The sequence below is a fragment of the Phycodurus eques genome, chromosome 19, assembly GCF_024500275.1.
Source record: "Phycodurus eques isolate BA_2022a chromosome 19, UOR_Pequ_1.1, whole genome shotgun sequence".
NCBI classification, from domain to species: Eukaryota; Metazoa; Chordata; class Actinopteri; order Syngnathiformes; family Syngnathidae; genus Phycodurus; species Phycodurus eques.
The window spans coordinates 12,433,629-12,461,228 of record NC_084543.1 but is presented as its reverse complement, the minus strand read 5'-3'; the positions used below and the strand labels follow the sequence as shown (position 1 = coordinate 12,461,228).

At 42.0% G+C, this 27,600-nt stretch overlaps 1 protein-coding gene across 2 annotated transcripts in view; it reads right to left on the bottom strand.

Moving 5' to 3' along the window:
* Nucleotides 1–201: 201 nt before the first annotated feature.
* cpped1 (calcineurin-like phosphoesterase domain containing 1) overlaps nucleotides 202–27,600 on the bottom strand; it is a 50,553-nt gene continuing 23,154 nt past the window's right edge. The window contains exons 3-7 of one of the 2 annotated variants that reach the window (XM_061706046.1): nucleotides 23,647–23,819; nucleotides 22,146–22,271; nucleotides 21,950–22,076; nucleotides 2,658–2,886; nucleotides 202–463 (exon numbers count right to left, since the gene is read on the bottom strand). In XM_061706046.1, coding sequence (XP_061562030.1) covers nucleotides 2,660–2,886; nucleotides 21,950–22,076; nucleotides 22,146–22,271; nucleotides 23,647–23,819 — 653 coding nt within the window. In that variant the 3' untranslated portion in view covers nucleotides 202–463; nucleotides 2,658–2,659. Of the gene's footprint in view, nucleotides 2,887–21,949; nucleotides 22,077–22,145; nucleotides 22,272–23,646; nucleotides 23,820–27,600 lie in introns of both variants that reach the window. The other variant, XM_061706044.1, reaches the window with a different exon arrangement.

Below are 27,600 nucleotides of genomic sequence, written 5' to 3'. Positions count from 1 at the left end.
GCCCTATGGGGGGCACAAGCCAGTGCAAACTGTAGGCCGGTCCCAAGCCGGTCTACTAGTGCGCCGAATTGTCTTGTGAGGATAAAGAGCGTACAAGTACGGACCTTAATCTTGATATCAAAGGCTGTTTGAAGTATAGATTGTAATCAACTGTTAGTGTTTCTTTATAGAGAGGAGAGAAATGACAATGTGCAGCAGCAATCACATTAAAATCAACATTTATTATAAAAAATACCACCAATCATGTCATAGGCGTTATATGGCCATTCATTACAATAAGACGTTTCGAACGTGTGACATCTACGACACAGGGTGAAGCTATTAATGTGATTTCAGTTTGGCGATGAGGAAAACTTAAAAAAACAAGTCATGTAAGGTTCTTTCTCAGGCAGGAAATGAAGGAGATTGTCTTCCACACATCATGCTCATTAGCCAGTTTTTCTCCCCTTCACCCTCCCATCACCTGTTGACATTTTTGGAATGGACGAGACAGAACCTGTCAGTGTGAAATGAGGTCAGTGATGCTGATGGAAAAATCACCTGTGAAACCAAGCAGACAGCGGATGGACACAAACGCACACAAACGAATGTTCACTCTTTCTGGCAGTTTCTCCGAGACACACAGATGTGTTGCTAAAAGGTTGTCATGACAACTCTATCTCAGCACGTCTGTGTGATTGTGCGAGTCTCGGTGTGCGTAATTGAATTGAAACATTTGGGACTCACAAGAAAGCAGTTGTTACACTACAGTCATATAGATGGACTGCAACACAGCAAGATGGCTGCAGCTTTGCTCCGCTTCGAATCCCATGAATTTACACATAACGACCAAAGTGTTGAAATCAGCTCTTTTAATAAGGCTTTTATAACACGAGTTCACTTATTATTGTGCTGTGAAGACGCTTCAAATTAAGTGGAGAGATGTTGCAAGAATCACACAGAAAATCCGATCATAGGGATAAAAACACACCAGATACGACTCTGTATTCATTATCAAGCTCTGAAATATAAGAAAAGAGATTGTAATCCTCACCACAGAACAAATTAACTCAGGAGGGATTATTTGCTCAGAATGTTGTGGGAACAAGACATGAAGATTAGTTTATATCTGTGTACACAAATAAACTATTATAAGACCTTAATACTGATTTGATGTATAAAAAAAGCTTATCTTGTGCAATAAGATAACATTCAAAATTAGGATGTTGAAAATGACCAAATAATTCCTGCTTAATGCTAGACATCTGAATCATGTGTAGTATGTTAAGTTCTCAAAAACATGAAAAAAAAAAAAAAAAACGACAACGATTTATCATCCATCATCCAATCAGTTTGCGTTAATGTCATCGCAATGCTGCTCATAGCCCATAGGGGGTATAATTGCATAGATTAATCAGTTTCCGTTTTTTTTGTAGTTCTGATCAATAACATTTGATAATATTAATATGCGAGTTCTAATCGCTTTTTCCATTAAAAATATAGTTCTCTCAGTTTTGCCAGACATAAACAGCTTCGCTTCAAGTGTTGCAAACCTGTGTATTTGTAGCTGCACTTCACATTGCCATAACACTGTACAATGTCATGACATAAAAAGCACCAATATTTCGTTGGCATAGTATGACTTACGACAACACACGACTTTTGCTTCAATTCGGCACAGTTTGCCGTCTGTGATTCCTCAAAAGGAGAATTCACAGTACAGTGGAGCCTCAAAATTCAAACACCCCTACAGCTGTACAATCTGGAGGCTAAACAGGAAAAACAGGCCTTAAAAGTTGTATTAAACTTCAGTGCCAAAACGTTGAGACTTCAGCATATCAATGTGGTTTGGATCTTGGATTTCAGAGAAGGTCGCCAACTATGTAAGATCCATTGATTGTGATCATTTCGACAGAGCAGAGAGGTTATATGCCTGTGAGTATTGTTATATGCGCTGTTTGTATGTATTGCTGCTCCGTGTCTTTGGGTAGCAGTTGTTTGAAGGTTTGTAATTACTGCAACATCTATGCTAATTTCCGTTAGCCTGTCTATGGTGTATCGTATTATATGTCAGCATTAAGGTACCGGACTATCAAGACAGACAAAATTATATGGTTTAGTTACCCATTTTTGTGTTAAAATATACAACGTTCAATTTTCTTGTTAAATGTGTCGGTTTTACAGTAAAAACACTGAAGCATTGTATAAAAGCCAAAAGATAAGAAGAGTTGCAGTGTTAACACAAGATTAGTGTTAGCTATATATATACATATATATATATATATATATTTCAAATTTGAAGTTGTGTCAATGCACAATATGGTGTATCAACTGCCTCCATGCAAGCACATTGATTGCAGAAAGACAAGAACGCTAATTCTTGATGCTTTGGGTATTTTCATAAAAGCATGTTACGGACATGGTGTCAAGACACCTAGGAACTGTTATAAATTGTGAAAAAAATGCATGTCTCCTTTAAAGGTAAATTAAAATTGTTAAGTTAATAAAGGTTTTATGATAGAATGGATTATTTGAAAATTTGATTCTAAATCGTAGCAAATCGGAAATTGACCCAACTGCAATAAAAGGAAAATATGTTGATACAATAACACTAGGGGCCATAAAATATTTATGTTCTAACATTTAGTTAAGAATAATAATGAAAAGACTTGGCAGACCATCAAGCCTGCAGGAGCTTCCTGAGGTCCTCGTCCATCCCTCCAGTTTGCATGCGCTCCAGGCTGTGGTACCGGTGGACCACCCGGTCGGCTGTCACAACGACCACCCTGACGCCGTGGGTGTCCTCGCCCAATTGGCAGCCGATGGCCGAACTCACGACCATGTCGAGGCCGCCGTGGCAACCGCCTGCATTCCGGTGATAGTGGCCAGAGAAGACCGCCTTCACCCCTGGAGTAAGAGAAGATGAAACAGGTATGACAAACTTTTTTTAAATAAATGTGTGCTTATGTTTCACATCTGGATGGAAATATGACTAAAAGAGGCTAATATTATCCTTCAAGTGTCATTTGACACCACACCACGTCTGACCTTGGTAGCCTTTAGTCATCCAAATGACAATGGAAAAGAATAAATAAATAAAGCAGGAACACCTCTAAGCAGAAATTACCAAAATAGGCCAACACGGAGTGACTCAATCCTACAACATAGAGATGTGGATTTAAATAGCTCACTTAGAAGTACAGCGTGTGCTTAAAACGACACCCTGCTGCTTAATTTCTTTGGGTTAGTTATATTTACTAGAAGCTCACTTTCCATTTGTGCAATTCTCAATATTTACTATGACAGAGTAATGGAATAGTAAAGAATGTGGGAGGGAAAGAAAGTTACAATGAAAGATCTCTCAGCCTTCCACTTAAATATTCTAACAAAACAGGTATACGCATTAGGGAGTCAGGATTTTCAATTTATTTTCAATTACAAACTACATTTTCATCAGAGCAGCGCAGGTTTGGCTTCACCCTGCAGCGCTGCTGTGTCACTGTGGTGTGTAATAATCATTGGCCATGTGAAATTATGTGTGTAACATACTTTACCTTGAACAAGGGCTGAAAATTTGTTTATCTATGTAATTATTTTCCCGTGTTGGGAAGGGACATGCGCTTACATTTTGTTTCTTTATTGAAGTTATGCTTTGAATGAGAATGACTGCTGTACAGATGAAATTAATGTGTCAAGTGCTTTCAGGGACAGAATGAATTAGGTGAGCTACGATTTTCCTGCAATTAAGTGAATGTAGTGAACGCATGTACGTGGTTATCGTAAAATGAATTAGTAAATGCATCAAAAAATATTGGCACGGTGGTTGAGTCGTTAGCACATTTACCCCACAGTTCTGAGATTCGGGGATAAAATCTCGACTCTTGGCTGCCTGTGTGGTGTTTGCATGTTCTCTCCGTGCTCGTGCAGGTTTTCCGCAAATACTCCAGCTTTCTCCCACATTCCAAACACATCCATGTCATGTTCACTAAAGACTTAATTGCCCAGAGGTGTCAATGTGACTGGCTCGTGACCAGTCCCGAGTGTACCCTGCTTTTTGTCCCCAAAGTCAGCTGGGATAGGCTCCAGCTCATTCACTACCCTAATGAGGATGAGTGCTAAAGAACATTTAAATAACACAAAAAAGGTTACAAATGAAGATCAACTGCCGGTCTACTGCATTACCTCTCAGAAAAAGACATGGGATTTCCCTCTTGTGCAACTACTGCTGATACAAGCATCAGCATCATGAAATCGCCCTGATTCATCATGTCCACCACTCTGCATAATCAAACAGCACAGAATATGAAGGTGACCCAATTTTTATAAAATTTTCCATGACAGCGCAGTGGTTGCACATGATAGATCATTAAATAATAAATATGCCACAACCTACCTACAGTTAAGCCTGAATGAGTATACAGAAGAAGCTCGGTTCGTGAACGACTATGTTCACAAACAAACTAATTGATAATGAAGATTTGTGAACAAAAATTGTTTTGATTCACCAATTATGCTTTAGCTCACGAACAGTCACAACATATTCATGGAGTATAAACATAGTTAGCTCTATATTCCACATACAGGCTCTGTATCTTTTTTATTTTTTGCACTAAATTAGCCCTCAGCAGCCCTATGTGCATTTGATAGTACTATTAGGAAGCCTAAAGGCCTTTTCACACTGCACTTGTTTTTCTTGGTGTTTGCCGCATTGCAGCACGCAAGGATGAGAGCGCCACGATGCAAGGTGGCCCATAATTGGAAGTTTTTGCATAGCAGCCTACCAGGAAGTAAGGAACTGGGAGGTTTTTCCCGCTGGGTGGTCTTTTGGTGTCAGCACTCTGAAAACACACCGACAGCCCTCTCTCCTACTGGATGGGCTTTCTGACGTAATGGCAACGGTGCGCTCGTTGAATACTTTTTCAACTCAAGGGCATATCGCGTATGGTTTGCTAACTACTTGAGTGGCAGAACACAATGGCTTCAGGTTGATGGTCTTTGTTGAAACCCCTAACCTATTCAAAATGGTCTCCCGACTTCCTGAATGCTGCGAATATTTATGAAAAAATGTTAATAATACTACTACTACTAATAATAATAATGCATTACACTTAGCGCTGTTCTAGGCACTCAAAGACGCTGTAGAATTGCATGCACTATTCATTCACACTCTAGTGGTGGTAAGCTACTTGTGTAGCCAGAGCTGCCCTGGGGCAGTCTGACGGAAGGCTGCCATTCTGCGCCTATGGCCCCTTTGACCAACACCAAACATTCAACCACATTCATTTGCAGGCAATGTGGGTTAAGTGTCTTGCCCAGGGACACAAAAGCAACATGTGCTCGGGCGGGGATACGTACTGGCAAGCCTCTGCTTTCAGGGCATACACTTACCATCTGCACCACACCTCCCACAAACCAGATTGTGAGTTTATTTCTTCTCCATAAAGGATTCCAGTTTCAACTGAATTGCTCACGTTATAGTTCATGTAAAAGGCGGAAAATGTTCTGAAATCAATTAACTTACTACTACTATTTTACATGACATAAACTTGCCATTTTAACAGAGGTGAATGGACTTTTATATCCAATTATTGTATGCTCATACCTACAGACAAATGTTTGATGGGCTCACCAAATACATCGCGCGCAAATAATATACCTCCTGTGAAACTGGAAAAAGCATTCTCTGATTAATCATGCCAACAAAAGCACGTGGGCGTGTGTAAGCGTGTGTATGTATAGATAGATGTGTCTGCTGACATATCTTCAATAAACCATCACACAAAGCAGGACAGAATTTGTACAGTACAGACATTGTGGATGCACTATTTATTTGCTTTGCACATCACACTTGTATATTCAGAAGGTGGTTCAGCCCCAACAAGCATAAGTAAAACAAATTAAAAACTAGAACGGCACTTGCAGACTTGGGTTCAATTGTCTGTCTGTATATCCGCAAGTCCCTCTCTCATTCACTGTGGGTGATTTTTAACAATTTAACCTTTTTTTTTTTTTTTTTTTGAAATGCGAGCGACCCCACACATGAGGAGGAAAACAAATCAGTGAGTGTGTGCTTAGTTCTCTTTTCATGTGTGCTGTACTCAAGATGATCATCACAATGGAATAACAATATCTCCCCTGATACTTGACTGTCTATTCTCCTAAACCAGATGTCGGCTGGAATACCAAGACTGACCTGTGAGTACCATGGTGCCACAGGGCATCTAGACTGCCAGAAAATACAAAGAAGAAAGTAGTAGTAATAGTTGTAGTAGTAGTAGTACAGTTGATCCTCTATTCGTGTCTTGCAACAGAGCGAGTTTAAGGTCGGGCTAACTCAATGTTGACGACACACAAGGATTTCTGATGGGAAATATTGAACAGGTTTACACTATTTATGAATCTTGGCCTCAACTGAAGGGAAAAAAATCACTCCAAACACACCCCACTGTGCAGAATAATCGGTCAGGATAATTTTCCAGAGACATTCGACAACTGGGCCTTTCCTGACTTACAACAGAAGAGAGGAAACATTCAAATTGTGCCCAATTGACGATATGTGTGCACCCCACTTAGAATGATACGAATGTACTTTATTTTTACAAAATATTCTGGCAAAGGGTTTATAAACTAAATTTAAAAGTTGGTCAGCCTATTTGTTATTCACCGATAGTTAAGTAAGTAGGATGCAAGGAATAGTCAGATGAACATTTTCATTCTGGGGCTTTGTGTGCCAGACAGTACATTTCTCTATCTGCATTTCTTTTTCTAAATTTATATCCAAATTGAATGGGGTCTTCCACAGCACACGTGCCCACTACCAAAGTCATCTGGAAATCGGCAATGTTGTGTGTTACTGTAATCTGACTGACTGACCGACAACCTCTTGCCTTTGTGGGAGGTAACAAACAGCAGCAAAATGACTGAGCCAGGATACACTGTTATTACATTAATATGTGCATTTATATCTGCAAGTAAGCTTATTGATACAGAATTACAGTTTTTGCAACAGCTGATTTATTGTAAAAGCTTGTATTCTAATTTCATAAGCGCCCTTGGGGAACAGCACTGCTCGTCTAACTTGTCTTATTGTCCATCTAGCAGAATGGGTTCACTAGGAGGTCATCACGATACACTATAAAGGCTTTCTCTCAAGGTACAGCTGAGATGTCAACTGGACTGCACCAAAAGACAATTTGAATGAAAAATCAAGAGTGCTCTGTAGGGACATTTAGTGAAACATAACACAGAACTAGCACAGCATTGATGAACCTGACCTGAAATCAACAAAGCATGTTCCTCTCAGGCACGTTTGTGCACATGTCTGAGCTAGCTAGATCTTTTCCACCTGCGTTATTGTCTTATTAATATAAGAGATTGGTAAGCCTTCTTTCTACATTAGATGTTATATTCCCTGGAGAGACAGTCTTGTATGTGACTAGCTTTCTTAACAAATTTCCAAAAGGTTTACAATGAAGAAATTATGGAAAGTTTATTTTTGTGCCCAAAAGCCTTGCAGGGAGGTTGTTCGGTGGTTTAAACTTGCTGATGACAGGAATACTAATCCACCATAAGCATATTCATTGAAAATTCTGTCAGGGATCAATTTGTAGACAGATGAAAGTAAACCATCTGAGAAAACGTTCTGCAACTACAAGAGCCAAACCATGGTGATGGTGCTGTTATGCCTCCATGGACGTTCAGTTGTTTGTTGGTTTGTGTTTTGCCTTTCCTTTGTTTTTGTGACATTTACTCAAAAACAGGGACCAGCCACAACAAGAGGTGTTAAGAGAACAACAACATAACCAGAGAAGAATAGTTAATGGAAGATACTGAAATAGGTCACTTATTGCCAAAGTTGGGGCAGAGTGATTTGTTTTTTACAGCTTACTATGGTTAACGTTTTACACTACAGCAAACCACCCGATTAAACATTCAATATTCATCTGGAAGTCTGTTTTGTTGTTTTCACATTTTAATTATGACAAACACTAACTTGTTTTTACACTTGTCTATAATGTTACTTACCAATTACCTGTGCAGTAAGTCACATTTTTGGGGGGACGACAGTTACAGATTATTTCCATTTAAATTGTTCCTTAAGGGAATATTGTAAATCAACCTACGGGGCGGAATCTGAGGTTGACCAGTATCCCGAAACATTGTTTTCCACCTTAGTGGTTCCACTGTAGATTAGTCTTCATGGAAATTTGGGAGAGATGCAGTATTCCATTACACTGCAAGGCTTTTTTTTTTTTTTTTTGTACTAGTTAATAATGCAGTGCTGTGTGATTTGGTTCTTTTTCTTTTTCTTTTTTTTTTGCTTGTCCTGTTTAGCTGGTCATTCAAAATGGTGGTTGTATACCTTTTTTTTTTTTATGCCGGAACAGTTTTTCTGTGCCACATGGGAGCTTGAACGACTCCTACTTCCTCTGTTTTTTTTTTTTTAAAAAAAATTAAATTATTGTGATAGTCATTGAAAATACAGCCAGACAAAACAATGTTTGTGGGGGACAGACAGAGACAAAAGAGAATGTAACAGGTTAAAAAAGAATGTTATGCAAAGAGGCAATAGGACAGGATGGGTGAGGAAAGGACAGGGTTATCGAGCCAGGCAGTTCTACTGGCATGGAGTAGGAGTGGCTAGGCAATGCCTAAACACTTGTAAGGACTTTGGAGTGCAAAAGACAGATGAATCAAGGGGAGTTGATGTAATAATATAGGCTGTGTCGGTGTGATTGGCCTCAGATCAAGCGAGGAAATCCTACTGGTGTGTCTACAAAGATATACAATGCCTTGAAAAAGTATTCAGACCCCTTGAACCTTTTCACATTTTGTAACCTTACAATCACTAATTGGAATGCATTTTGGTGAGATTTTATGTGATAGACCAACACAAAGTGGCACATAATTGTGAAGGTGTCAGGTGTGTTATGTGAGAGCAGAGTCTCTGCTAGGATGAAGGGGGAAAGTTTATAAGACAGTGGTGAGGCCAGCCATGATGTACGGATTAGAGACAGTGACACTGAAGAGACAACAGGAAGCAGAGGTGGAGGTGGCGGAAATGAAGATGTTGAGGTTCTTTCTAGGCGTGACCAGGTTGGCTAGGATTAGAAATAAGATCATCCGAGGGACAGCCAAGGTTAGATGTTTTGGAGACAAAGTTAGAGAGAGCAGACTTTAATGGCTTGGACACACCCAGAGGAGAGATAGTGAGTATATTGGTAGAAGGGTAATGAGGATGGAGCTGCCAGGCAAGAGAGCTCGAGGAAGACCAAAGAGAAGGTCGATGGATGTCGTGAGGGAAGACATGAGGGCAGTTGCTGTTAAAGAGGAGGATACAGGAGATAAGTTTACATGGAATAGCATGACAAGCTGTGGCGACCCCTAACGAGACAAGCTGAAAGGAGGAGGAGGTGTAGTAGAAGAAGAAGGGGAAGAAGAGGAGGAAGAAGAAGAAATATGCATGTTCCTCATCTGGCATCTAGAGGAGATGTGTTGGCACAATGAAGAAGTGTGGACTCGTCCCCACCAATCCAACATGGGAAGAGAAAACACCAAATACACCCAGGGTGGTCCGCCAACCCCCAAGAGAGGGACACAGGGAACAACCAGCACCAGGAGTCAAAGCATGAGCCTTGTGAGTACCCACCTACCACCCCATTACTAGGGTTACTGGGTGCTCGGATGGCTGTTGGGCACTGGCTGACCGGCTGCCTACCACCCCCCACCTCAACCACTAAACCCCCTTAAGGATATACCGATGCAGGTGGTGCACTGTGTGATTTGGCTCTGATCAAATTAGGATTGTTCAATCTAGGCCAAAGAGGTCTGCAGTCTACTGAGCGTCATTCTAATTTCGGGTCAACTTTCTCCCCAAAACTTCCATTCTACTTTAATCATTGAGTTGATAAGGGCTCTGTAATTTGCATAGTCTAATTGTCTGCTATAATTTTCTGCAGGATTGAAAGCATCACAGCAGGTGGCCTTAGATGCTTTGCTATAGGTTACCTCTGCCTTTAGGTTAATGACAGCTGCCCACTTCTGGGAAAATAACCTTGATTTGACGAAGACAAAATATGAATAAACTAATTTCACTGGCATAAGCAGTATACATCACTTTCTGTTCATTGTTATCAAAGTGCCTTGCAGTGCAGTTGGTGTGGGTGGCCCTATGGGACATCAAACCTTCAAACGCTCGAGTCGCTGCTGAAGTCAGCCAAGCTATATCAAGGATAAGAATCTTTCTCATTTACAAACAATACCATGAAAAAACAATTAAGTGCTGTGAAATGTGTGATACAACCATAGTAAGTATAAGGTTCTTGCTACGGGGGATGCAAGTATGTGTCTCCAGAACACTTTTAATGCCGAGTAGGTAGCAAACATGCACATGATATACTTCTTCATCTTGTCTGGGTCTCTGTGGAAATATTATTTACCCTGTAAGCCACAAAACAGTCCCCCTTCTTCCATGCTTTTATGATTCCAACGTGGGGACTGGCCTTTGCTTTGACTGTTAAAAAAAAAAAAAAAAAGGTGGTGGTTGATGGAGGAGGGTCTGTTTGTGCATTCACGAAAAAAAATCCACAGTAAGCAGTCACAGTAATGACTGTATACAGAATGTAAAGAGAGAGGAGAGACATTACATGCAGTCAAATTGAATTCTCGTATGGGTGAGAAAATTCATATAAATGAGGGCAAATTAAATTTAAAATACTATAAAAATTTACTATTTTCCCATAACTGTTGTGTACAGGGCTGATTGAATCCATTTTTTACACAATTGCAGAGTCTGTTTTAATAATCGGAGACACGCTGGTACTTTCCCAACTGACAATGACTACCAAACGATATGATAGATTAAAGGAAAAAAAAAAATCAATAACCTTCAGGCAACTTATCATGTTTGATACCTACAACCCTTTCTTCAATGCAGCCTCCAACTCGCTTTCATCTGTTGGTCACTGATTTGCCGGCTGCAAGATGGGATTTACTAATTGTGCATTTGAGTTTCTCACAACAAAACAACCCACCTTGTGCATTATTACAGGAGAAGCTATTTACCTACAATGCTGTCCTCCTCTCCGATGCAAGAGGAGCCACTGTCACCAAAGTGCAGCGAAATAATTACAAATTAAAATGGTGTCGATAATTTGCATGACATAGGGAAGCAAAATGATGTCATGTGCTGAGGCATCTTGCAGCCACAGTCTCCCATTAATCACTATCAGTCATCACCAAGAATCTGTTTCCTACTGTATGTCCTCCAGTTAAACACAATCACCCGACACAGACACATAAAAGGGGCCTGGGAAATTGAAAAAGTCTGTGTGGCATACATGCCTTTGGGCCATTTGGACCATGGTAGTGAATCCTACTCAGTTTACTCAGTGATACATGTCAGAATCAGAATCATCTTTATTTGCCAAGTATGTTCAAAAAACACACAATGAATTTGTCTCCGGTAATTGGAGCCGCTCTAGTACGACAACAGACAGTCAATTGACAGAGAACACTTTTGAGACACAGAGACATTGACAAAAAAAAAAACAGTCACTGAGCAATAAAGGGTTGCTAGTTTTCTGGTAATCCCGGTACATTTTTTTTTTTTATAATTGTGCAAAAAGATGCAGTCCTCCAGCACTAAGAGCAGTTCGAATGACTAATATTACAATAGTCCGGTGTAATGACCATTGTGCAAAGGGTGCAGAGACTTCACGCGACGAGTACGATAGTCTGGAACAATGTTGATAGTGCAAATGTTGCAGATACGCCTCAATCAGTGTGCAAATGGGACAGATGCTACTCTGGCAGGAGTGGCCATTATTGGTCAATAACAGATATGCAAATAGTGCTGCGTGGTGAGACTAATACAATGAGTGTACGAGTAATATATAATTGGCCCGACAGAAATGTGACAACAAACTCAAGACAAAAAGACAAAGAATTGCCAGCATGTTGCAATCGAATTGTAGGTTAGGTGTTTAAGAAGTTGATTGAAAGAGGGAATAAGCTGTTGGAATGTCTGCTAGTTCTAATTTGCATTGATCGGTAGTGCCAACCTGAGGGAAGGAGCTGGAAGAGCTGGTGACCGGGATGTGGAGGGTCCGAGAGGATTTTGCATGCTCTTGTCTTAGTTCGGGCAGCGTGCAAGTCCTCAAGAGTGGGTCGGGGGGTACCGACAATCCTTTCAGCAGTTTTGATTGTCCGTTGCAGTCGGAGTTTGCCCTTTTTTGTAGCAGCACCAAACCAGACTGTGATGGAAAAACACAGGACTGATTTGATGACCGCTATGTAGAACTGCCTCAGCAGCTCCTGTGGCAGACCGTGCTTTCTCAGAAGCCGCAGGAAGTACATCCTGTGCTGGGCATTTTTGAGGACGGAGTTGATGGTGATCGCCCACTTCAGGTGCTGAGAGACTGTAATTCCCAGGAACTTGAAGGTCTCGACGGTTGACACAGGCAGCTGGACAGCATGAGGGGCCTCCTGAAGTCCACGATCATCTCTACAGTCTTGAGCGTGTTCAGCTCCAGGTTGTGTCGGCTGCACCACAGCTCTAACCGCTCCACTTCCTATCGATATGCAGACTCGTCACCGTCCTTGATGACAGTGGTGTCATCTGCAAACTTTAGGAGTCTGACAGCTAGGTGCGTTGAGGTACAGACATTTGTGTAGAGAGAGAAGCGCAGTGGAGAGAGGACACAACCTTGGAGCGCCCCAGTGCTGATACTGCGTGTGGATGAGGTGGCCTCCGCCAGCCTCACCTGCTGTGTCCTGCCCGTCAGGAAGCTGTAAATCCACTGGCAGATGGCAGGTGAGGCGCTGAGCTGGAGAAGCTTGGAGGAAAGGAGTTCAGGGATGAAGGTGTTGAACGCTGAGCTGAAGTCCATGAACAGGATCCTCGCGTAGGTCCCTGCACTGCCAAGGTGTTCTAGGATGAAATGCAGTCCCAGTTTGTGAAAGTGTCCTTTTCAAATCTGCAGTAGAAGGTATTCAAGTCGTTGGCTAGTGTGCTATTGTTCTCAGCTTGGGGGGGATCGTTGCTTGTAATTTGTCAGCGATTGGAATGCATGCCAGACTGATTTAGAGTCGTTAGCGCTAAACTGTTTTTCCAACTTTGCTGCATTGTTCCTCTTTGCACTTTAATTAATTTAATTAAATTCTTTAGTCAGCTGGTTTCTAGCTTGATTATACAGGGCCCAGTCCCCCCGCTTTGATATGCGTCGTCCTTAGCTTGGCGAAGCTGCTTAAGTTTGGCAGTGAACCACGGCTTGTTGTTGTTGAATGTGCGAAATGACTTTGTTGGCACACACACATCTTCACAGAAACTGATATAGGATGTGACAGTGTCCGTATATTCATCCAGGCTGCCAGCTGAATTTTCAAAGACACTCCAGTCTGTGCAGTCGAAACAGCTGTTAAGTTCCATCTTTGCTTCATTGGTCCACTTTTTCACTGTTTTCACCGTAGGCTTCGCGCATGTAAGTTCTTGCCTGTACGTCGGTATTAAGTGAATTAAGCAGTGATCAGACGAGCCCAGTGGTGCACGAAGTTTGGCACGGTATGCGTTTTTTAGCATAGTATAGCAGTGGTCCAAAATGTTATTTTCCCTGGTAGGACAGTCAATGTGCTGCTTGTATTTAGGGAGTTTGTGGTTGAGTTTAGCTTTGTTAAAGTCCCCGAGAATAATGAGGGGTGAGTCCGGGTGTTTTTTTTCAATTTCGTTGACTTGTTCGCCGAGCATTAGCAGTGCCGCGTTCGTGTTAGCTTGAGGCGGAAAATAGACGCCAGCTAGAATAAATGATGCGAAATCATGCGGCGAGTAGAATAGCTTACAGTTCAAAAACAACGACTCCAAATGCGGGCTGCAGTGTGTGCTGAGCTCCGTAACGGCCGTACACCATTTTTCCTTGATATGGAAGCATATCCCGCCGCCTTTTGTTTTCCCGATGATTCCATGTCGCAGTCTGCCCGGTGAAGATGGAAGCCGGGAAGCATGACGGCGCCATCGGGTACAGCGTCACAAAGCCAGGTCTCCGTAAAGCACATGGCGGCGGAATGTCCAAAGTCTTTACTGGTCTTTATCAGAAGAAGACAAGAAATGGACAAGAAGCTTGTCCATTTTGTTGGGTAGAGAGCGTACATTCGCGAGGTGGATCGACGGGAATGCCAATCTGTATCCTCTCTTGCGGCGTTTCACCTGGAAGCCGGATCGCTTCCTTCTGTGGCGCCGACTCCGCCTTCATACGCCGAAGACCGCGGACGCCGCTCCGGTGAGTAACTCGGGGAAAAATTTGCGGAAGTTGGTGAAAGTTGTTGAAAGAAAGTCCAAAGCAATATTTGTTCAAAAAAATTGTTCATAAAGTGATTTGTTTGTGAATTGAGGTTAAAAATTAAAGTAGCAAGCGGAATGTACCTCAATACAACGGAGTAAATGCAGTGTTTCTTCTTAACAAAAATACTGAAGTAAAGGTTTGTTGCATGAAAACTATTCTGACAAGTACAATGTAAATGTAACGGCATAAATGTAGAGCAATACTACACAATTTTTATTGCTGTATTATTAAGATCATGATGTTTAGTGGCATAAATGACTTAATGTGGTCTACTAGCACAGGCGCATGCCCTGGTTTCACATTCACAAATTTAAGCATTTCAATATTTAGACAGGAATCATGATGTGACTGAACTTCCACTTTCAGACCCACTTTCAAAATTCTGTTGTCAAGTAAACAAACAGCCATTTAATTTGTTGGTCTGTAGGCTACTTCATCATTACTAATCTTAACTGTTGGTTGAAGCATGAGGACACAACAGATACTCTGTGAGATACTGTATAGCGAAAAACAAAACCATTGTTCAACCTCGTCATTAAAACAGTGGGGTTAAAGGCTTAGCTGTGGCTTCTTATCAAATCCCCGCTGGCTGATAAATGGGCCTTCCCTTTTGAATAGTGGAAGACCCTTCCTGATAACGACATCCAGTGAGAGGAGGGGAGCGACAAAGAAAGAGAAAACAAGATTCAACATAACAGAACACACCATGACTACTAATTAGCTAATGTATGTACTATTCAATAACCACAAGCCATATTGGGAATCCCAATGACTTTACCAGGTGCGCCCTTGTTTTTGTATAGATTGTACTCATTTGGAGTTCAAACGTATGCAGTACCAATGGTGAGGGATGCCGTCAAGCTGAAGAAGGAGTCCTATCGGGCCTTTTTGGCCTGTGGGACTCCTGATGCCGCTGATGGGTACCGGCTGGCCAAGCGGAATGCAGCTTTGGTGGTCGCTGAAGCAAAAACTCAGACATGGTAAGAGTTCGGTGAGGCCATGGAGAAAGACCTCCGGACGGCTTCGAGGAAATTCTGGTCCACCATCCAACGTCTCAAGAGGGGAAAGCAGTGCACCATCAACTCTGTGTATAGTGGGGATGGGGCGCTGCGGACCTCGACTCGGGACGTTGTGAGCCGGTGGGGAGAATACTTCGAAGACCTCCTCAATTCCACCGACATGCCTTCCCATAAAGGAGCAGAGTCTGGGTTCTCTGAGGCGGGCTCTCCTATCTCAGGGGTTGAGGTCACCGAGGTGGTTAAAAAGCTCCTTGGTGGCATGACCCCGGGTGTGGATGAGATTCGCCAGGAGTTCCTCAAGGCTCTGGATGTTGTAGGGCTGTCCTGGTTGACACGCCTCTGCAACATCGCGTGGACATCGGGGACAGTGCCTCTGGATTGGCAGACTGGGGTGGTGGTCCCACCACCCCAGGGGGACCGGAGGGTGTGTTCCAACTACAGGGGGATCACACTCCTCAGCCTCCCTGGTAAGGTCTATTCAGGGGTGCTGGAGAGGAGGGTCCGTCGGGAAGTTGAATCCCAGATTCAGGAGGAGCAGTGTGGTTTTCGTCTCCCTTAGAGATAGGGTGAGAAGCTCGGTCATCCGGGAGGATCTCAGAGTAGAGCTGTTGCTCCTTCACATCGAGAGGAGCCAGAGGAGGTGGCTGGGGCATCTGATTCGGATGTTCCGGGCACGTCCCACCGGGAGGAGACCCCAGGGACGACCCAGGACACGCTGGAGAGACTACATCCTTTGGCTGGCCTGGGAACGGCTCGGGATCCCCCCGGAGAGATGGATGAAGTGGCTGGGGAAAGGGAAGTCTGGGCGTCCCTGCTAAAGCTACTCCCCCCGCGACCCGACCTCGGATAAGCGGTAGAAGATGGATGGATGGACGTATGCAGTATCTGTCTTTATATAAACCAATTTGTCCATGCTTGTATGTTGTTTTTGTATAGATTTTACTAATTTGGAGTTGAAACGTATGCAGTATCTGTCTTTATATCAACCAATTTGTCCATGCTTGTATGCTGAAAGTATTCTGCATGAGGAGTAAAAACTCTCAAAGGAGGAAGTGAAAGGTGGTGCGGGGGGGGGTCAAACAAATCTATTTACAGTCCTCCATCTACTGTATGGTGAGAAGAGAGGCTGAGAGCACTACTGGGATTCCTGCTCCTCCAATTACCTCTTGAATAGGACACACCGGTCCCCAGGCACAGGGTTTCAGTATTTATCCATGAGAAGTGTATCAAACTTACACAACAAATATGACACTGAACTTTGTGCACATCTTACTACTTCTGCTTGCAGCAACAAAAATGCTGGCTAAACTGCACACATTGCACTGAGAAGTTTAGTGTAACAACAGTAAGGCCTAAGGGAGCCTTATTTACAATGATTACAGGTATGATAGCGATGAAGCAGCATGAACGCACCCTCAGGAGCAATACAAAACTGCCTTTGGGGTCATTACATCAATACGGGAATGATGTCAACAAACAATACCAAAAGTTCACACCCACTATAACTCCAAACTTAAGTTATGTTAGTCTTTAGTTTAAAAAGAAATAAAACACAGGCATGAATTGCTACAAAAGGAACGGCAAAATTTAATACCAAACAAATTACTGTCACATCCCAACCCACAGTAAGCGCTTGTGCAATTAAAAAAGGGACTGTGTGATGCTTTACTAGCCCAACAGGGGGTCATAACACAGAAACAGTGTATCATTAATATGAGACGGAATGCAGTCAACAATCCCGTGGTGTAACTGCTCACTCTGACGAGCCTGACAAAAACTAATTGGTGTTGTTCCTTTTTCCGATGTGCAGCTGTGGTGCCGAGATAAAACATAGATACTTGTAGACAAATTTGTCATGCATAGAAAAATGCAAACCTGCACAGCCATTTACGCGTCCAAAAGCAGACATCCACATATGACATTTTTGGGGGGGGATTGCATGGACGCATCTTACTACAAATAACTGAGAAATGAAAAACAGATCAGCAGGGATACATTAATTACATTTATTATTTTAGTGTTATTTAGCAGTATATATGGCTCAAAATAAAACCACATTTGTTGCATGCAGTATTTTTGCATTTCTGATTATACTACATTGTACATATTTGTGTGTCTGAGTAAAATTCCCAGGACTCCATTAGACCCACAATAAAATAAAAATTGTATTATACTCTGTCCATTTATTCATCCTGTCAAGAGTCAGACACAAATGTAGACAACAGTTCAGTGTGATGAAAAAAGAATATAGAGTCATGCTCAATCTGATGCTAGATTTTTCTGCACTGTGCTTGAACAACCCACCCCTCCCTCTTAGTGCCTAAAGTTGTGAATAAGTGTGTGTGTGTGTGTGCGTGTACATGGGAGGTTAATGATGCTGCCCTTTACTGTAATGACAGTAATGATCACCATAGTACAAGAGCACATCTGGAAGCTTAAGATCATAGGGTGCAGTGGTGAGAAGAGCACACAGGGGAGGGACATGATGCATGTATAAATCAACGCAATGGGGGTAAGAGGGAAATTACCATAACCATTATATGTCTAAAAGAGACATGATTTAGCATGGATGAGAGGAAACTGGCTAGAAGACAAACAACATTATAATCCGAGCTCAACAATGCAGCAAATATCATTCATATTTTGCCATCCTTTAATATTTCTGTTATTATTGTCTGGCATGCTAAATTGGGACTTTTGAACGGTTACAACACAGATGCCATGCATCCATACCTTTTCTACAGCTTATCCGGGTCGGGTCGCGAGGACAGTAGCTTTAGCAGGGATGCCCAGACTTCCCTCTCCCCAGCCACTTCATCCAGCTCTTCCGGGAGGGATCCCGAGGCGTTCCCAGGACAGCCGAGAGACGTAGTCTCTCCAGCGTGTCCTGGGTCATCCCCGGGGAGGCGTCCGAATCAGATGCCCCAGCCACCTCATCTGGCTCCTCTTAATGTGGAGGAGCAGCGGCTCTACTCTGAGCTCCTCCGGGATGACCGAGCTTCTCACCCTATCTCTAAGGGAGAGCCCGGACACCCTGCGGAGGAAATTCATTTCGGCCGCTTGTATCCGGGATCTTGTTCTTTTGGTCATGACCCACAGCTCGTGACCACAAGTGAGGGTAGGAACGTAGATCGACCGGTAAATTGAGAGCTTCGCCTTTCGGCTTAGCTCCTTCTTTACCACAGTGGACCGATACAAAGTCCGCATCACTGCGGACGCTGCACCAATCCGCCTGTCGATCTCCCGTTCCATTCTTCCCTGACTCGTGAACAAGACCCCAAGATACTTGAACTCCTCCACTTGGGGCAGGATCTCATCCCCGACCTGGAGAGGGCATGCCACCCTTTTCCGACTGAGGACCATGGTCTCAGATTTGGAGGTGCTGATTCTCATCCCAGCCGCTTCACACCCGGCAACACAGATGCGATTTGATTAATTATGGTGGGTGGGAAATGTGAAAAATAGAAATAAAATTTTACCCTATCAGGCGCCATCTCATTGTTTGATCATGTATTAGGTGTGGGCGAAATTCTTAAGATGCATTGCAAAGCAGATGTTCACCATTCTGAATCCGTTAAATCATTCATTTACCGATCAACGAATAATGTAATGCTCGTGGAACACAAAAAGTGGAACGTTGAAGTGCAGCCCCCGACAGTCATTGTCGAACGTAAGCGCATAGTTATGTGCCATATCAAACCGTCCACGATAATAGCTGCATTTAAATCAAGTAATAATTTATCAAGTGGCATGAAGTACATCCACCCATTAATCTATCAATCTATATATACAAACCCCAATTCCAGTGAAGTTGGGACATTGTGTAAAACGTAAATAAAAACAGAATACAATGATTTTCAAATCCTTTTCAAGATACATTCAATTGAATTTAATATTTAATACCAAACAAATTACTGTATCATCATCATGTGAATACATTACAAAGACAAGGTATTTAATGTTCAAACTGATTAACTTTACAACAGCTAAACTATTTCACATGACAAAATGTATCGAAAAAAATTTTCCACATCAGTGACATCACATTATAATTTATACACCACTTTCATTTTGTTGTGATGAAAAATAATATTTTAAAAAATGATATGTAAAGTGGCGGTGGCCGACTGGTTAAAGCGTCAGCCTCACAGTTCTGAGGACCGGGGTTCAATCCCCGGCCCCGCCTGTGTGGAGTTTGCATGTTCTCCCCGTGCCTGCGTGGGTTTTTATCCGGGCACTCCTGTTTCCTCCCACATCCCAAAAACATGCATGAATTGGAGACTAAATTGCCCGTCGGTGTGGATGTGTGTGCGAATGGTTGTTTGTTTGTATGTGCCCTGCGATTGGCTGGCAACCAGTTCAGGGTGTACCCCGTCTCCTGCCCGATGATAGCTGGGATAGGCTCCAGCACGCCCGCGACCCTAGTGAGGAGAAGCGGCTCAGAAAATGGATGGATGGATGGATGGATCTGTAATGTGTTTTAAGTATGGAGATACGGGTGATCACAAATACTGTTTTTGAAGTAGTCACGCAGTAAGAAAAAATGAAAAGAAAAAAAAACTATACGAATTGTGTTAGGGCGTATCAATTCAATTGAGATTTTTGGCTCTCAGACTTTTAACCATATGTTACTGCTAAAGAAAACAATCAGAGAATTGAGCATTTATAAGATGTGAAAACACCTAACGTATTACACAGCTTAGACATTGATTGCAAGTAGAATACTTTATATTTATTCTGATTGGATGTGTATGCACATACAAGGACAGACATGAGGAAGACATATTGTACACTGTTTTCAAAGTCAGCAGTAGCATGAAAGTCATCAGTATTTATCACCTTATGTATTGCGTGTAAGTATTTCATGTCCTACAGCATGCCCTGTATCCTGTTTGAATATATAACTTCTGCCAAGATGTGTGTGGATGACACATTCAACATGTTTTACATGGCAGTGCATCTGCAAAAATACCCTGTTTTTTTGCATATGAAATTAGTGTTTTCCTTTTAATCATTAACTACTATTTGTTAGAAAAAGGAATCTATAATGTGAGAGGGGTCATCAGACCAACACGGGCCAACATGGTTAAATCCATGCAGACATAATGGATGGGTAATTTAATTAATACTCTCCCCCGGCAGTCACCTTGATGAATGATTGAGAAGAAGGTGTGCGTGTCCGTATGAGAGGCCCTGTCAATCAGGTGTGTAAAATCGGCCTGATAGTGGGACAAGAAAGTGTGTGTATGTGTGTTCAGTAAAGATTTAGTGTCCTTGTGAGTGTTCTGCTTTCTTACAAACTGTTATGAGTCCATAATAAAGGAATTTGAAGAAGGAATTACTTTGAGGAAGTCAGTGCATTATTTAAATCAATTGTAGCTGTCCTGTGTGTGCGAAATAATCCTCTCCTGTGGTTTTTGCTATGAATGATTCCTCTGGGCGAGGATCTTAAATGTGCTACAGTTTGGATAGGCTGGCAATGAAGAGGGCTGACAGAAAGCTAAGAAGCTACAAAGTATTAAGACAAGATATTTTAAACCATTTTATCTATCCATCCATTTTCTTTACCGCTTATCCTCACTAGGGTCGCGGGCTGCTGGAGCCTATCCCAGCTATCTTCAGGCGGGAGGCGGGGTACTCCCTGAACCGGTCGCCAGCCAATCGCAGGGCACGTAGAAACAAACAACCATCCGCACTCACATTCACACCTACGGGCAATTTAGTCTCTTCAATCAACCTACCACGCACGGCTAAAATCATCTTAAAGTATTATATTTTATAGTACTGGATGAGACTTAGCTCCTTGTTTTTGGCAACAACCTGGTCAAAGAACAAAACAATCAAGATCATTCTCTATTAATTTCACTGTGAGATGTAGGGCTGGCCTTAAAATGAAATTCACAAATTTCTATTTTCCAATTTTAATCCATTTTCTTTTGCCATTCTGGGATTGGCTTCATTTCTTCTGATACCAGACAAGTTTTGAAACAGTTTTGTTGTGAGCATTAACTTGTATCAACTTCCACAGAAATAATATTAATATTATTTTCTTTACTCATAATAAGAAAATAAGTGGCTCCGTGTGGAAAATGTCCCTTTAGTCAAAACATGTATGTAAACACAATCCTTCATAAATGAACATTTTAATGGTGACTTGACTGGTCCATACATAGAGCAAGAGGAATGCCAAAGCCCCCTCCGAGTTTCTAATGCTCTTTTCTTGTCTAGAAGTGTACAGGTTTGGCAAGGCCACCTCGGCAAACTATTTGTGGCATGGAAGCACATACCTTGGGTCAAAAGTTTCCAATATGTGGATAAATCACTGCATTTGCAACATGTGCAAAAAAAAAATATATATATCAACACTTGGCAACACTTATTCTGGTTTTGTAAACTCCTCTCTAGCCGCAGACATGCTATTAGTGTAAGCAGTGCACATCAGAGAGGACGCACTTTGAACTACGAAAGTTACTAAAAAAAATATTTAAAGAAAAATCTAAATGACAAATAAATTCAAATTAATCAATAAAACTGATAAATCACTCAGTCCTGATGAGATTGTTTATAAAAATGAAGGCAGAGTAACAGATATAGGAAAAGTTAAAACTGTCCTACCAGCTCGCTGAAATCGGTCCATCAGGTTTTGTCTGACTTCCCTCTGCAGGTTAAAGTAGTCATCGTCCTCATCAGGCTTCTTTATGTACAGTGGAATGTGCTGGAATACCAGGATGTGTTTTGGTGCCTGGACAGGAACAAACTTATGATGATCTTGTAGTAAACTTATTGATCGCAAATAAAGGGCACAATTTACAGAGGAAGAGGAGACTTTGCTCAGCTGCTCATCCAGCCATGTTTCCTGAGCCTCCTTCAACTGAGGGCAGGCCGAAGCATCATAGAACAACTGTGAGTTCAGAACCAGGAAAAGGACTCCACCCACCTGAGACATTAGAAAGAGCAAAATGATTCAGTCAGTGTTCATGGCAAAACCTCATTAATTCATGCTTTTAAACTATAGTAGCCACAGGCATTATATTTTTTTTTAGTGCTCAATTAATTGATAAATTGTTGTTTGTGCTTCTTTACACTACAAATTAGTTTGTTGTATTCCATATACTTGAATATCCCCATAGGGAAATTTGTTGTGGACTCTGCTCGTCCTGCAGTACACACCACAAACATACATGTAATTTGATTCAAGACTGAATCAACAGCACCACACCTCTGTTGCAGCCTGGTTGTCCACAAGACACAGTTATTCAATTCCACAGGTTTGATATAATCAAATGCAAATGCAATCCATATACAATCAATTAATTGATTATACCCATTTCAAACAATGACAAAAGTGCACGTTTAACACCAGAAAATATTGTCGCTTTAAAAAATTCCTTTAGAAATTCCTACATTTGGTAGTGCAGCACAGACCAAAACACCACACTCTCATTCAAAGAGCATGCAATCCTTTATGTTATTTTCTTGATTATCACTCATCCAGTCACCTTAAAACCAACAGTTCGACTAGCCAGTGAGTATTGGATGAACAATTTGATAAACATTTAAATGTCATCTTGATGACGTCAGCTAATCTACATTTAAATAGCTCCACAGTCGGTGGCGAGCAGGTAAAAGTGCAGACAACTCATTACGTTCCAGCGCAAGTACAATTAACAATTTCTGATGAGTGTCAAGTCTAAATTTAACCATCATAAACCCTAAAGGAGTCAAAAATGGCACACATTTAAATCTTAAAACAGAAACGGGTGACAGTGGCTTTGATGCTACATGCTACAAGCGCTGTGTATAAACTGCTATTGTGTAAAAAAAGAAGAAAAGAAAAACTAAACGTGAACTGCGTTAAAGGAATAACATCATAACATACACTGTAACATCTAATATCAAACAATTTCCTCCGGGACACTGGTCAACCTCCAAATGTTTCACTTTTAAAATTAATTTTCCCATAGAAAGTTGCAATAGAAAATCTATTGCCATCATAAAATGTAAAAACAATAAAACGGTCACTCAACTTTAATGGCATTTAAAGGCATTTGTACTGAACTAAGGTCTAGAAAGGGATTCTGGGGTGCGTCCTGCATGACGACATTGGATGACAGCAGTGTCCAAATTAAAACGCATTTTTGGATGAAAAGGTTGGTGGAATTCTAAATATTACAACTTCAAGAGTCAACTTTAGAGGTTCCACTAATTTAAAACGTGTGTTATATAGAGTGCAACTGTACTTACTGTATATACAGTGTAGTGGTACAAAATATATCATATTATTGTACAAAATTTGTGCGGTAATTGCTTACCCAGAAGCTGAAATAGTCATCCCCCCATGCAGTGCAGTACTGCTCTACTGTCCTCGGCGTGGGGGTGTTTCCAAGGTCATGATTGCCACTGACGAACACTAGTGGGATAGAAGGATCTGTCCCCTTTAGTGCCATCTTTAGGTCTCGCTCCTGATCATCTCTGAAAGGGGTGCCTGCAGAGGAAAAAAAGGACATTCTTGCTCAATTCATAACAAGGCAAAGGGCGTACCATTATCGCAGTCGTATAGATCATAAAACAACTTGGACTTGAAGGTTAATTCTTTATGATGCTATCTTACAACACCAATTCCAATGAAGTTGGGACATTGTGTTAAACAAAACAGAATACAATGTTTTGCAAATCGTGTTTAACCTATATTTAATTAAATACAGTACAAAGACAAGATATTTAATGTTCAAATTGATAAACCTTATTTTTTGTAGCAAATAATAATTAACTTAGAATTTTATGGCTGCAACACATTCCAAAAAAGCTAGGACAGGGTCATGTTCACCACTGTGTTACATGTTTCTTTTAACAACATTCAAGAAATGTTTGGGAGCTGAGGACACTTAATTGTTGAAGCTTTGTAGGTGGAATTCTTTCCCATTCTTGCTTGATATACAGCTTCAGCTCTTTAACAGTCCGAGGTCTCCGTTGTCGTATTTTACGCATCATAATGCGCCACACATTTTCAATGGCCTGTCGAATACCTGCACTCTTTTACTACGAAGCCACGCTATTGTAACACGTGCAGAATGTGGTTTGGCATTGTCTTGCTGAAATAAGCAGGGGTGTCCATGCAAAAGATGTTGCTTGGAGGGCAGCATATGTTTCTCCATGTACCTTTCAGCATTAATGGTGCCTTCACAGATGTGTAAATTAGCCATGCTATTGGCACTAACACAGCCCCATACCATCACAGATGCTAGCTTTTGAACTTTGCGTCCATAACAGCCCTGATGGTTCTTTTCCTCTTTGGCCCGGAGGACACGACGTCCACAATTTCCAAAAATAATAGGAAATGTGGAGTCCTCGGACCACAGAACACTTTTACACTTTGGATCAATCCATCTTAGATTACCTCGGGTCCAGATAAGCCGGCGGCATTTCTGGGTGTTGCTGATAAATGGCTTTTGCTTTGCATAGTAGAGTTTCAAGTTGCACTTACAGATGTAGCGCCGAACTGTATTTACTGACATTGGTTTTTTAAAGTGTTCCTGAGCCCATGTGGTGATATCCTTTACACATTGATGTCAGTTTTTGATGCAGTGCCGCCTGAGGGATCGAAGGTCACGGACGGGCATAGGTTGAACATGCTTTGCAAATCATTGTATTCTGTTTTTATTTATGTTTAACACAAATGTGGACGCTTAAGGAATGATAACTGTACTATACAATACAACTACATCATCATGGCTACTAACATGATGTGTGGCATTTTAATGGAAGATTTCTACAGCACCGTTTGGTAAACCCGACCTCATCGTTATGCTGAATGTAGCCTGAAGCTAGGTGCATTTATCTAATCTATGCTATAAAATAATCAAGGCTATTTGTTTTACACCAACTTAATGCACTCAACTGAAAGTAAACCACAGAAGGAGTCCTTGCGACCTTCATTACCCCATAAAATCCAATCTCTAGGCATTAACTTCAATATGTAAAACAGCAGAAGTTCTGTTGTGTTGGTAGAGGTCTATAATAGGTTTTCCGAGCTGTGAGCACAGTTTTTTTTTTTTTGTTAAAAAAAGCACAAGACTTTCTTCTTCTTCTTTTCCTTTCGGCTTGTCCCTTTAGGGGTTGCCACAGCGCGTCATCCTTTTCCATGTAATCCTATCTCCTGCATCCTCCTCTTGAACACCAACTGCCCTCATGTCTTCCCTCACGACCTCCATCAACCTTCTCTTTGGTCTTCACCTAGCTCTCTTGCCTGGCAGCTCCATCCTCATCATCCTTCTACCAATATACTAACTATTTCTCCTCTGGACGTGTCCAAACGAAGTCTGCTCTCTCGAACTTTGTCTCCAAAACATCGAACCTTGGCTGTACCTCTGATGAGCTCATTTCTAATTTTATCCAACCTGGTCACTCTGAGAGCAAACCTCAACATCTTCATTTCTGCCACCTCGAGCTCTGCTTCCGGTTGTCTCTTCCTTACACATTCCTCCACCCGTTCCAACCCGCTTTGACCCGTTTCTTCACTTCCTGACCACATTCACCATTGCTCTGGACGGTTGACCCCAAGTACGTAAAGTCCTCCACCCTTGCTATCTCTTCTCACTGTAGGCTCACTATTCCCCCACCAACTCTCTCATTCATGCACATATATTATGTCTTACTTCGGCTAATCTTCATTCCTCTGCTTTCCAGTGCATGCCTCCATCTTTCTAACTGTTCCTCCACCTGCTCCCTGCTTTCACTGCAGATCACAATGTCATCTGCAAACATCATGCTCCACGGGGATTCCAGTCTAACCTCATCTGTCAGCCTATCCATCACCACTGCAAACAGGAAGGGGTTCAGGGCTGATCCCTGATGCAGTCTCACCTCCACCTTAACTTCGTCTGTTACACCTACAGCACACCTCACCACTGTACTGTTGCCCTCGTACATGTCCTGTATTAGTCTAACATACTTCTCTGCCACTCCAGACTTCCGCATGTAGTACCACAGTTCCTCTCTGGGTACTCTGTCATAGGCTTTCTCTAGATCTACAAAGACACAATGTAGCTCCTCCTGACCTTCTCTGTACTTTTCCATCAACATCCTCAAGGCAAATAATGAATCTGTGGTACTCTTTCTAGGAATAAAACCATACTGGTCTTCGCAAATACTCACTTCTGTCCTGAGTCTAGCCTCCACTACTCTTTCCCATAACTTCATTGTGTGGCTCATCAACTTTATTCCTCTATAGTTCCCACAGCTCTACACATCACCCTCTTAAAAATGGGCAACAGCACACTTTTCCTCCATTCCTCAGGCATCTTCTCACGCACTAGAATTCTATTGAACAAGCTGGTCAAAAACTCCACAGCCACCTCTTCTAGATGCTTCCATACCTCCACAGAAATGTCATCAGACCAACTGCTTTTCCATTTTTCATCCTCTTTAATGCCTTTCTAACTTCCCCCTCACTAATCATTGCCACTTCCTGGTCCACCACACTTGCCTCTTCTACTCTCCCTTCTCTCTCATTGTCCTCATTCATCAACTCCTCGAAGTATTCTTTCCATCTATCTAGCACACTACTGGCACCAGTCAACATATTTCCATCTCTAGCCTTAATCACCCTAACCTCCTGCACATCCTTCCCATCTCTATCCCTCTGTCTGGCCAACCTGTATAGATCATTTTCTCCTTCTCTAGTGTCCAACCTGGCATACATGTCATCATATGCCTCTTGTTTGGCCTTTGCCACATCTACCTTTGCACTATGTCGCATCTCAATGTATTACTTTCGCCTCTTCTCAGTCCTCTCACTGTCGCACTCCTTCTTAGCTAACCTTTTTCCTTGTATGATTTCCTGTACTGTGAGGTTCCACCACCAAGTCTCCTTCTCTCCTTTCCTGCCAGAAGATACACCAAGTATTCTCCTGCCTGCCTCTCTGATCACCATGGCTGTAGTGGTCCAGGCTTCTGGAAGCTCCTCCTGTCTATCGAGAGCCTATCTCACCTCTTCCCGAAAAGCTAAACAACACTCGTCCTGTCTCAGTTTCCACCACATGGTTCTCTGCTCTGCCTTTGTCTTCCTAATCTTCCTCCCCACCACCAGAGTCATTTAGCACACCACCATCCTATGCTGTCTAGCCACACTCTCCCCTACCACTACCTTACAGTCGGTAACCTTCTTCAGATTACATCATCTGCACAAGATGTAATCCACCTTCGTGCTTCTACCTCCGCTCTTTTAGGTCACCATATGTTCCTGCCTCTTCTGGAAAAAAGTGTTC